This window comes from Stenella coeruleoalba (assembly GCF_951394435.1).
Source record: "Stenella coeruleoalba genome assembly, chromosome: 16".
Lineage (NCBI taxonomy): Eukaryota > Metazoa > Chordata > Mammalia > Artiodactyla > Delphinidae > Stenella > Stenella coeruleoalba.
In genome coordinates this window covers 40,101,045-40,114,343 of record NC_137162.1, presented here as the reverse complement: position 1 = coordinate 40,114,343, position 13,299 = coordinate 40,101,045, and the positions used below count along the sequence as shown (strand labels likewise).

The 13,299-nt window shown below is 36.2% G+C and overlaps 1 protein-coding gene across 9 annotated transcripts in view; it reads right to left on the bottom strand.

Moving 5' to 3' along the window:
• PRKG1 (protein kinase cGMP-dependent 1) overlaps positions 1-13,299 on the bottom strand; it is a 1,402,246-nt gene that overhangs the window by 37,564 nt on the left and 1,351,383 nt on the right. For all 9 annotated transcript variants that reach the window (XM_079899910.1, XM_079899911.1, XM_079899912.1 and 6 more), the window contains one exon: positions 8,091-8,187. In XM_079899910.1, the coding sequence (XP_079756036.1) occupies positions 8,091-8,187 (97 nt within the window). The remainder of the gene's footprint in view (positions 1-8,090; positions 8,188-13,299) is intronic.

The window sequence follows — 13,299 nt, the reverse complement described above, 5'->3', positions numbered from 1 at the left end:
AGGATACACAGGGAGGAACATAGGGAACTTGTCACCGTCTGCATGATGCATGTCCAAATGACACAGAGAATGCAAAGGATGGACCATGAGTTGAATAGCGATGTCAGAGTTGGGAAACTATTCAGCCATGAGCACAGGGGCATGGCCCTGTTGTACGATTTTATAGTTAAGACTTTATGTGTAAAATTTATTTCATAGATAGCCACTAAGTTATCTATATTAATGGTGAGGTATATCAATTTCAGAACAAAGAACCTAGAAAAAGTAGCTTTTTAAAATTTATTTTATCTACTCTTTTTCGTTTAATCCCACTTGCCATTTGCACAAGTGATAATCAGGAGACAGTCTCTGCTTTTCATCCTTGTTTTCCTTCCCAGGGTCACCTCAACTTCTTATCAAAATGTAACGCCATTTTCTCTGTAACTTGCCTTGGGACCTAAAATTCAGTTTTACAGCTAGTGATAAGAAACATAAGGAAATATCTGTACCTTTAAATTCAAATTGAGTTAAAAATATGTGAAGCAATTTTCATAGAGAAAATAGTTTTCATTTTAATTTTTTAAAAAGACGTTTAACTTTTAGTTCAGAGGCAGATAAGAAAAAGAACTTCATACTTTTCTGTTTTCAATTACAACATGAACAAAAGTTTGGACTATTTTATAGAAATCATTTGCAAAGGAAAGAGCGCTTGTGATTTCCCTTAATAGGGAATTAGCACTGCTACATTTTGACTCAAAAGGCTACCTACATTGATTCAAGATTGTTTCCTGAAATGTGAAATTTAAATACACCATTTCTCTTCCCTACAGTACTTGTGTTAAATAAACCCTATTTCATTTTGTAGGGATATTAAAATTGATTTTATTACCTATGATGCACTTTAAATTGTTTTCCTTCATAATCAAATAGTTTCTTTCCCTTAAGATTTAATTTCTATGCATAATCTCACTCATATAAAGAAATACTACATGAAATAGTTTAACTGTTGAATATTTCACATAATTCAACTTATTCTAATACTTACAAGCACACTTATAACTTAAAACTTCACATAGATGGAGTTGAGTATCGTAAGCTGACACTTAAACTTCTTTCATTTATTGACACAGTGAAGATTTAAAATGAGTTTAAATGATCTAGAGAGAATCGTATATGGCAAAATTCAACTTTCTGAGATGTGAACAGATTAATTTATGAGAGGTTTTGCATTCTAATCACACTTTTGAGATGTTAGACATAAATAACTTCATAATTTTTTTAAACTGTTACTGGAAGACTTTTAATCAAATGGCTTATAATCAGATCTTAATGTCCTAATATATGCTATATTCAAACTTCACCCTTTCTGATATTAATAAAAGTATAGCTTCTTTCTCTGTTTTTCTACTTCAAAATTTTCACAAGATTTCGTACTTCACACGTAGTTAAGCCAGTTCAACATGTGTTTACTGGTTTTTTGCTTATGCTAACTTATCTACGAAAAACAGTCGCATTAAACATTGAAACTGCTTTGTTCATGAAGGTGGAATCTGAGATTGCAGCCATGACCAGACAGTGGTTCCCATTGGTTTAGCTTGTTACTTTTGGGGTATTGATGATCTCCCCACTCTTACTGTGAATTTGCAAGGCAGTTAACTGAAGCTGGGGCTAAGTACCAAGCCATCTGGCCCACAAAATCTCCTGATTTCTTAGCCCAGTGTTTAGCCTAATATATGGTATATGTCAGCGCAATGGGGGATGTTAATATGAAGGACAGAATATGAATTAGCAATAAATTAAATGTATACAGCTGATAAGCTACAGTGAAACATTCAGAATCATCTTTTTTATATTTCTAGAAAGCAAGATAAATCATTTCATTTTATTTAAGAGGACATGGCTATTTTCAACATTACTAACATACACAAGGAGACTGTTCTTCCCCTTCACGGAAGGGATCTCTCTTTGAAAGTGTTTACATAAAATTTTCAGGGACGAGGAATACATCTTGGCACAAAGTAAACTACCTTATTCAGAAGAGAAATTATGATGTTTATCTTTGGGAGCACTGCCACCTCAAAAGAGCCCTTCTAGTCACCTTATAGTGTATTCTTTTATTTCATGGGTGGAAGTTGAGAGCTGAGTCTGTGTTTATTTGCATTCTTCTCTTGACCTAATGCCCCCCAATGCCCAATGCCTTAAAGTCTAATCTCCTTTAAGAATATAGTACAGTTATACCCTATCAGTTGGTTATCTAGTATTTCTCACTGCTCCCTCACACAACCTCTAGTCAGGCCACTTGCTTTGGTGTCCTGTGAAAACACGTGGCCTTCTGTGTTGTAAACTTTTCCTGGAATGGCCTTTCCCCCAAATGGCCTTTTCGCATCTGTTCATTTAAATCCCAACCTATTCTCTAAGCCCTGGCTCAAGTTCTGTGTCTTCTCAGGGCCTCGCTACATCATCAGCTCCAAATGCTCTCTTTTTGAAATGCTGAAAACCCTTCTTCATGATTTAGAATTTAATGCAATACTAAAGGATTTCACTTGCTATTTTTCATATGTATTGATCTTATCTTCTTACGTAGGAGAAGGCAAGATGTTCTTTGAGGGCACAAATCACACATGATCTTGCTATGTCCCACAAAAAATATTTAGGAAATTTTTTAATAGATAAACTTTTACTGAATGTGACGTGACCATAAATTCACTGGATTAAAAAAAAATCAAATTTATGTCACAGAAAACAAAAAGGTGAGTGACCAAACTGTTAAGTGGTGATAAGATAAGTTTTGGATGAACTGTTTTAAGCCATGGAAAGACATGGCCAGTGCCTTCTAGATTTACAATTGGCCCTTAGTATCCTTGAGGGATTGACTCCAGTCTCCCATGTGGATACCAAAATCCTTAGATGCTCAAGTCCCTCATATAAAATGGCATAATATTTGCATATAACCTAAATACACCCTCCTGTATACTTTAAATCATCCTTAGATTGCTTATAATACCTAATACAATGAAAATGCTATGTAAATAGGTATAAATACAGCATAGGTAATATATAAATAGTTGTAAATACAGTGTGAATGCTATGTAAATTATTTCTGGTGCGTGTCAAATTCAAGTTTTGCTTTTTGAAACCTTATCGAATATTTTCAATCTGAGGTTGGATGAATTCATGGATGGGGAACCTGTGAATATTGAGGGCCAACTGTGGATTGATCTTTCTAGAAAAACATGAAGGTTTAGAGGAGGAAATGCTAACATTTTGCTTTACTATAGAACACTAATTTCAAACACTTTTAAAGAAAAATATTCATTTCAATAGATGGCTAGTGTATAAAATTCCTGTAATTTCAAAAGATGTATAAGAGTGTGACTGTTCGATTTGTTGTCGTTCATTTAGTCTAAACTGTATTCCAGCTATCGATGTACTAAAGAGAATATATTCTACAGTAACAAGATGAATTCATGCATATTTTACCTTATTTGTATATGTCAAAGCAGAGATAAATTTTATTACCTGTGATTTCTGCTTAGAAACTATCTTGTGGTTAGATGTTTTAGAAGTTGCAGTATACAGGCATACTTCATTTTATTGCGCTTCATTTTTTTATCACACTTTGCAGATACTGCATTTTTAACACATTGAAGGTTTATGGCGACCCTGTGTCAAGGAAGTCTGTCGATATCATTTTTCCAACAGCATTTGCTCACATCGTGTCTCTGTGTCACATTTTAGTAATTCTCACAGTATTTCAAACTTTTTCATTATTATTATATTTGCTATAATAATCTGTGATCAGTGATCTTTGATGTTACTACTCACTGAAGACTCAGATGATAGCATTTTATAGCAATAAAGTATTTTTTTAATAAAGTATTTTTTGATTAAGGTATGTACATTGTTTTTTTAGACTTAATGCTCTTACATGCTTTATAGACTATAGTATAGTGTATACATAACTGTCATACGCATTGGGAGACCAAAAAATTCCTGCTACTTGCTTTATTGTGATACTTGCTTTATTGCAGTGGCCTGGAATTGAACCCGCAATATCTCTGAGGAATGCCTGTATTGTGACTGCACCTATTATGTTCAATTAGCATCTATCAAATTGGATTTTTATTAACTATCCGAATAACTTATTTTCTCAGAAATCAACACTATCACAATTACTAATGTGTGTCAGTTTTCATTCTTTTGAAGAATAAATATAAATGAGGATGACATATTTAATAATAATCCACGTAGGGTATTTCTAGAGAAAAGGCTATGTTAAAATGAGGCAATTTTGAGTTTTCAACCAGCACAGAGTGCTTATTCACCTTGGCTCCAGAGGACACAAGGCCTTAGGATGGGAGGGTTTCCCAGGCATCCTCTGCAGCATAAATCACAGTGGGCACAAATGGCAGTGCTGTCCAGCGATCCCACAGCTATTCTGTTTCACTGTCATGTGGCCTGGCAGTAAGAAGCTCTTGAAGGGTTTTCGTCTCATGTGGGGTTTCCCTTTGGCTTAGGCTTTCCCCTTACATAATGACGAAACAAAACTCTGTGACTGAGCAATAGGTGTATCACCTAATTTCTTGCTTAATCATCTCTTAGTCCCTATTTTTTTGAGTTGCTTTACATAGCCTTCCACGTCACTTGCATGTGACACACAGTGACCAAGCAGCTGGCAAAAGTGCCAGGAGAGTGGTATGGAAGCCCATATGTACAGCACACAGACCCTGTTACACAAATGTGATTGTGAGTGTGGCAGAATTCTTACAACTTGCTACCACATTGCCCCCTCCTGGGCAATCCGATCATGGGATTGTGGCACAGGAGAAAAGACCTTTGTCCTCCCTTTGGCAAGAGCCAGGCCCTTATTATGCCCAATCAGGGTGCCATGGTTTAAGAAGATTGTGGAGAAAGACCCTTATTATGCCCAATCAGGGTGCCATGGTTTAAGAAGATTGTGGAGAAAGACCCTTATTATGCCCAATCAGGGTGCCATGGTTTAAGAAGATTGTGGAGAAAGACCCTTATTATGCCCAATCAGGGTGCCATGGTTTAAGAAGATTGTGGAGAAACTGCATATGATTTAGCACCAAAAATGATTTCCTGTTGAAAGGTTAAGAGGTGGGGCTTTACGATTTAGAAGAGAAATGGGTAAATAAGAGCAGACTACTTCAGGTACACAAAGGTTTAGTGTGAGGAAGACTGAAAACTGTTTCCCATCTCTACTCATGACAGATCAGAAAGTAAGGAGCGTTAGTGGTTTGGGGGAATTTAATAGAAGCTATCACTGAAGGTCATTTGAACACCTTAGCCTCACTCATGTATTGGAGAAATGCTTGTATTCTCAGCACTTGGCCTAACAATGGGAGAAAAAAAGAGTAAAATATTTCATTCCCTTCCTTTTCTATGGGTAGAGCTGAAAATGATAGTTATCATTAGAATATTTTAATAATAATAACAACACTGCCAACACTTACTGACCTATGATACGTGAGGCACTATTTGGGGACTTTAACTCATTTAATCTTTGCAATGCCTGAGGCACACAGCCTATTATTATCCTCCTTTTAGAGATGAGGAAACTGAGGCCCAAGAGGTTTAAGTAAATGACTAATCACACACAGCTGGTAAGACCTCAATCCAGACAGTCTGATTCCAGAGCTCTAGCTTTTAGCTACCACGTGATACTGTCTGATCTTTATTTTTTCCTCCACAGATATTTTAACACTCAACTAGGAGCCGCAAAAGAGAAGACAGAAAAAAGAGTCTCTGAAGGTTCGACAGAAGAAGAGGTGAATAGCAGATAATCATGGCATCTATTCCGTATTTATGTCTAAGACAGGTTCTTGAATTCTAGAAGACTTTTCTTAAAAAACAAACGTGTACCTATGATAATAAAGTGACACTTGTCTGATTTGATAATGGTGGCTGTTGGTGGTAATAAGAATCTAAATATTTTTAGTAGTCAGAACGATAAAAAAAAGAAAAAGTCTAGTTTAAACATCAGTAGTTCTGGGCAAAAACAACAGCTCTTTCAGTGACCGTGTGGTCTTAGGTCACTTATACACATTATTCATGACTTAGCTCCTGTGAAATGTGGCTTATGCCTCCTATGATAGCTCTAAAGGCAAAATTATATACTGGATATGAGAGCCATCTGAAGATTGTAAAGCTGGGTTCAAATGAAAAGCTCGATGATTTTAGTAAGAAAGTAATACTAATTTATTAGTAAACATTATTAATATCAGTTTATTAACAAACTATCCTGCAGTAGTTTCATTTTACGAGAGCAGACCATAACGCTTGAGGTTATTTACGGCAACGCCTTGATGTCGATCCCTCTGTCTTAGAAATGCTGCCCCCTCTAAGAAATCTTGCCCCTCCACGCACTGAGCACGTGCTTCTCATACTCTGATTATGGGTTTACTTATTAGTTTGCATGATTGTCCCTCCTAGTGGACTGTGAGTCCCTAGAGGCAGTGGCTATTTTCTGTTAAACTGTGTATATCCCAGCAGAGAGCTCACTACATAAATACATAATAAATTGTGTAGAAAGAATATAATCCAAGAAGACAGAGATTATGTTTTCCATATCATTCTTCCTATATTTTATCCAAGTATGGTGCTCTGGTATATGAGGCATTGAATTGCTGAATGAATAGATTACATATTTATTATTTAAAGCAACTGCTACATAGCATTCCTAGATTAAAAAGTTTGACTTGTACCAATCTACTCTGAAAAGCAAGCACCTCTCTGACAAGGGCAAAGGAGAGTAAATTCGGAATGTGACCATAAAGCAATGGGACTAATTTTCACTTGTAATTTGTAAAATCCATCTCCTTATTTTAGTCACGTCTTGTAAATTAAGAGAATTACCTAGATGTCTTATAGCTTTAATGAGTAAATCATATATTTTAAAAAAGCTGAGTTCTTTAGCTGAAGGTATCTCCAGCCAGTGTTAAGGGAAGCATCACACAAATTCAGTGAAACATTTTACGGCTCTAAACCTTTCTTGTCTAATATTTAAGTAAATAACATCATTCTGCCCATCAAAGTCAGAAATCCCAACTACAGCACAAATGGACAAATACAAAAATAGTGGTAGGTCAATCTACTTTTATGGAAGGGGATTTCTCCTACTGCCTGATGGCAACAGTAACTATTTACTGAACTGTACACAGTCTCAGGGAGTTCCTAACGTACTGTACTGGTGTCTGATATCAGGGACTCCTCCATGTTCAGGAGAGGTGGACATTAATCTACATTCTCAAATATGGTTTTTATCCGCACAATCTGGAATGCAGCAACTCAGTCACAAGAGTACATTTTTTTCTAATTTTTGTTGTAATATGTCAGTTTTTAAATTTATATTTTAAACAAAGGCACAACAGAACATGCTTTCATTTGGTTCACACCATATTGATGCCATGTGTTTAATGTATGAACTTGTGCCAAAACGTCTTCTTCATCTTCACTTAGCTGTGTGTGTATACACACAAATAAACATGTGTGTGAAATAAATTATATAAAATATTCATACCATATTTTCTAATACAGTTATATATATGTGAGTATAGATATGTACTATAATCTAAATAGGTGCTTATAACTACAACACCATTTACTTAATTTTTAAAGCAGTGGTGAGAATAATTATATGTATATAGATAGATATATAATACATGTAAATATACCTCATCTCCCTTTATATATATTTAAATTTACATTTTAGTTATTGTGATTATAGATAGAGTGCATAATTAAGTTAGTGAGCACTGCTCAGAACTAAGGAAGTAAATAAAGATCACAGAAAATCAGCGGGTATTAAGTGCTTTATGACTCCTCCTCATTAAGTAAATGTGTTTACCTTTCATTTAATATGCAGAGGTTTTCTAAAAAGTAAGTTGGTGTTTATTTTATTTTTCATTTACTGATTACATAACATATTTCACTTTGTTGCAAACTCTGTTGTGCTGAAATGAGAGTATTTGGTACCAATTTAGGAACAATAATGATTAGAGAGAGAAGAAAAGAGAAATCTTAATCTAGGAGAAAAAATTAAGAAGGAAGACAGGACTCTCAAAAGCATTTAAAGAGCAATCACCTACCAGTTCTACTCGTCCGAAACCTCCAACTCCAAGGGTGTCAATGATGTTGAAATCAGACAGCTTCAGGTTGGCGAAGAAAGCAGCTTCAGCTTCATATCTGGAGTTTTTGATGCGAAAAAATGGAAATTTCTTAGAGGTGGAAACACGAGTACCACGTACAACTGTACCGGAATGACATGACTGTGAAACAGGGTTTACCTGCTTAAACTCCATCTTGCTTTTAGAGTCTGCGTTTTCTCACACTCATAATTTTTTGGTCCCAGTTGTGCAGAATAACATAGATTTGCACTTGTATTTCAGAGTAGAAAAATACAAAGTACCCACTGCATGTCAGTCATGTGACTGATAAATCCAGTTATCAAATCAAATTTACATCTCAGTGTTTTTCTATGCGTCTTCTTGTGAGCACAGATTGAGTTGTTCTTTTTTGGTTTTGTTTTGGATTTTTTGGTTTTGCTTGGTTTTGTGTTTGCTGTTCAGATTTTGGATGGCGGTTTCTCATCAGTTTCCCTTATCCACAGGCTGGCAGTGGCTCCTATTAATGTTTATTAAAAGCGGCAAGATCATTGAGGTCTCTGGAGTGAAATCACGGCCAGGTTTTATGAAAACAGATCCGAAAAGCTGAGGACTGATGTGAAACTGTCTGAAATGGATGATTTCTGAAGCATATTCACATTCCTAAAAAGTGTCTTCCCTTCATTTGTGTTTACCCACTGACTCTCAGCTAGTAATTCCAGTCTTTATGCTTGCCAGTTTCTTAGATGAGTGGGGTGAAGGAGCACAGACTAGCCTCCAAAAGTTTAACTCTAGGCACATGCAAATTGGACACATGCAAGTGGCCAAAATAAGCTTCCCCTGATGAGACAAGTGAATATGAGCTGCTTAAAATATCTCCTTATTAAAGCCCCTACTATTTTTAGAAAGGGCAGTAAGGCATAAAGATGATGACCCTCCCACTCACTAAAGTCAGGTCAGGGAGTAATTCAGCTGTCTCAGAAATAAAGTATTTGAAGAGCTATGTGTAACCCATGACCTTCAGCCAGGCGGTACCTGATTCAGTAGTATGCTATAGATAGACATGATGAACATGCTTGAAATAGTGACACAGTTTGTTTATGTCAGCTTTTGGATAGAATCATTCACAGGCATGTTTGGCCTTAAGCTGTGTAACATTTTAGCTATTTCATTATAATCAAACACAAATTCAGACTCTCCACTTGGGAAAAATGTAAAACAGTTATCTAGGTGAGCTTTCAACACTCTCCAATTTACAATGACAATTCTGGTTTTTAACACATTAATTCTTGAAAGACTCACAAGATGGTAAACAGTGTTTCTCGTTATTAGCTGATGATGGGAAATCAACTCTCTCTAGTTAACCTCTATAAACAAGACTGCTAGGCATTCTGAATGGTATCTATAGATTTCTCTCATTAACTACACAATCAAGAGATCAACATAGCACTTCAGGAGATGGTTTACTAGAATGGAACATAAGCAACAAATGTGCATTTCTAGCATTCCAACTGGCTCACAGCTTTTGGAAAATTAAAACTCCATCCCATTTAAAGGGCCAGTGACAGAGTTCACTCCAACAGGTGTTTAAAAAGGACACCTGCTGGGATCAGATGCCCACCCCCCCCACCCCCGCTCCACCATGATAATATGTAGGTGTTCAAGAATTTCCGGCAGTCAAATTCTTAATGAGATTGTTTTTGAATAATATGTGCTTGCTGGATTTAGAAATCTCAGATTGAAGGGGTAAACTCAGACTACTCTGACACCATTTTATATATTTAAAGTATGGTGTTATTACTTATAGCTCTTGAAGACGCACCTCCCCCCCCAAATCCTTATATTTGGGTTCTGTAAAATTAGTCTGGAAATGTCTAAACAAGTCATCTTCAGCCATTTGTTGCACATCAGAACTTCCTGAGCATCTTTTAGAAACCACTTAATCTGTGTCCCACCATAGATCAAGTTGATCAGCAATCTCTGGAAGCAGTATCACGTATCTATACACTTGCACAGCTCCTTGGGTGATTCTGATGTACAGTTAAGGGTTGAGAACCATAGTTCTAACCCATCTGAAAGCCTCAGGAGGTTCCAGAGCCATAGAAGAATTTTGGGTTGGATTAAAATGATCCAAGGAAATCAGTAGCTGTCCAATGAGTCTGGAGTGTGATGCATTCATGGCAAAAGTACTGGGGACTCATAACTTGGCCTTGACTCCTGCCCCTGTTGTCCTAGACCCATAGGAATGAACAATAGCTCTGTAATGGCTAACACAGCTTTAAAAAAAAAAAAAAAAAAAGCAACGTTGATAAAAAAAAAACAGATGCAGAATGCAAAACTTTGCTAATTACTTTGCTATTATTTCTAGGTGAATTTTTAAAATACTTCCTAGTTGGGTGATTTTTATGGAGTGGTTGGTGAGATGCCTGGCTCACGGGCCCAGCCGCTCCGCGGCATGTGGGATCTTCCCGGACCGGGGCACGAACCCCGGCAGGCGCCACCAGGGAAGCCCCAACCAAGGAAATGCTGTTGCTTAGAACTTCATGTCTTTTTTTTTCCTCATTGAGATTACTCTTTAGGGAGTCACTTCATCACAGAGACTCTGTACACTTTTCCTTTTTGAATAAATAGCTTTGTTTTTTAACATGGAAATCACCACCCGAAGAGACCTTTGTAAAAAAGCCAAACTATAGATGATTTAGCTTCTGGAGGTATCTCACCCCTCTAGCTCGTAACTTGGAGGGACGTTTTCATTCTTTCTTTTTACTCAGGAATTATTTGAAAATAATTTGAATCTATCCGTTATGTTCTACATTCTTTAGAGTTGATCATTTTGAGTGGGGAAGGAGACAAAATAAATTGGTTAAGTAAATGGCTCTTGTCCTATAAAACTTCTCTTGCCTGAAGGAGGTAACCGTGGAACACAAGTACCTAGCTTACTCACTACTGTGGGGTACCAGGTCCAAGGAATTAGGCCCAGAGTTATGCAACTCTAAAATCCATCTGTGCAAAAGTGTTTATGAGAGGGACAGTTCCCAAGTGTTAAGGGAAATATATATCAGTAAGGCATTCAATTCCCGACGTTTGGTTGCTTAAAATCTAGCAAAGAGTATGAAGTGTATTTTCTAATGTTCCTACCTTAGTTTGAGATACAGATTTTTTAAGAGAACACTATTATTTACAGTTGACCCTTGAACAATGCAAGGGTTGGGGCGCCGACCCTCCTACGGTCAAAAATTCATGTCTAATTTATAGTGGGTCCTCCATATCCACAATTTTTCTGTATCCATAGTTCCATATCTGCCCATTCAACCAACTGGATCATGTGGTATTTACTACTGAAAAAAATCTGCAGATGAGTGGATCTGCACAGTTCAAACCTATGTTGTTCAAGGGTCAACTGTATTCATTTTTTTTTTTTTTTTGGTATAGGGTGAAAGCTGTGGATTCTCTTTCCAGAAAAGTGCAGATACTGAAAAGTGCAGATATCTGCACTTATACAGATACTGACATACTCTGTATAACTTCAAGGAGCTTATAAACTCTCAAAATAGGTTAACAACATGCAAATAACTATATAACAAGAGAATAAGTGTGTTGGGTGAAGTAGAGAGATAATATATCATTTCTCAAACATACCTGACCATAAGATTCACCTGGGGCTTTGGTGATTAGAATCCACAGTCACTAATTTGTACAGGGTACTCTTTAAATAGTGAAATATGGAACTTTCAAGAACTACTAGAAAGAAACAAAGTTGCCTACATTTTCACCTTCTCTTTTCATTTCTGCTTATACACCAAAGGAGGTTCTAAAAGCAATGAAAATGTAAAGTTGCAGGTGTAATGATGATGAGACCAAGACATAGATGCAAAGTCTAGAAACAGACCAAGACATACATGCAAAGTCTAGAAACAGAAAAATAATACTGGAATAATCTTAACCTCTCTTTATCTAAAACTACATATCTATCCAGTATTATATTCACTTCCTTTCAGAAATAGATAATAACCATTAGTTTTTATTTTTCCATCTCTTCCAATATCACCAGCCTCCACAAAACCAAAGAGTAAGACTCAGATGTCCTTTATTATTCACCATAATTGTTTCTTTTTTTGTTGTTGCCAGATATCCATGAATCAATTCTGTCATCATTTCAAAATAACACAATTGGGTTCTATTCCTTACGACTGACCACTATTATTAAGAAGCAAACATCTCTCCTTAATACTGAAAACCAAATATGACCCAGTACAAAAATGTCTGAAACGTAAAATTTTATCTTCACCTTGATATTACAATAGCAGAAATGGCTCAGCATTATTCTACAAAGCAAACAATAGTATGTGCAGTGTTAAAGTAAGGTCCAAGAATCCAAACGGACATTCCAGATGGGATACAAAAGCCAGTAATTAAAAGCCAATGAAACAAAAGGCTAATGTGCCCTATTTACTTTAGCAAAATCTATAAACCAAATCAGTTTCAGAAGTGTACTCTAAGGGTCTCCAAGGAAAATCAGACAAAGTCTTAGCATCTTTTAACCCACGTGCAGATCAGTCACCACTGCTTGGCCTGTGCTCATCTGCTCTTGGGTATATTTTTATTTCCTGTTGAATTTAGTTTTATCAGTTCTTGGGGAAATCTATAAAATGTTTCAGTAAACACACATGAACTCTCATCTATGACCAAGATTTTTATTCTGTAACTTTTAATAGGTAAGATGCGATTCAATCAGACAATCGATGTCTACTCTGGACTTAAAAATAATGCAAGAGCGCATCCTAGAATACAAACAGAAGATCAGGACTCGTGGTCCCAGCTCTGACTTTGTATTTCCAAGTCCTGAATTCAACATGTAGGCCTTTGTAAAGGTATCAACATACACTTAAGTAAATAAGTGTGAGTTGTATAGATAAAGTCAGAGCCCTAGCTTACTTAAATGTTCAGATAAACTCCTAGAAATCCTTCCACTTTTTATGTGATCAAAGAACATTGATATCTATAAATAAATATTTACAGAAATAGTTAAAGGAGGTGAGAACTTCTTGACAGTCAGCCTTAAGCACAAAATATGTATACCTGGTCTATGATGCATGCAAGCTCTAATGCTAGCCATCTACTGAATAAACACTTAACTTGGTACACAGGATTTTATGTAATAACATTTCTTGATTTAATAAAACTTGGTGCATTA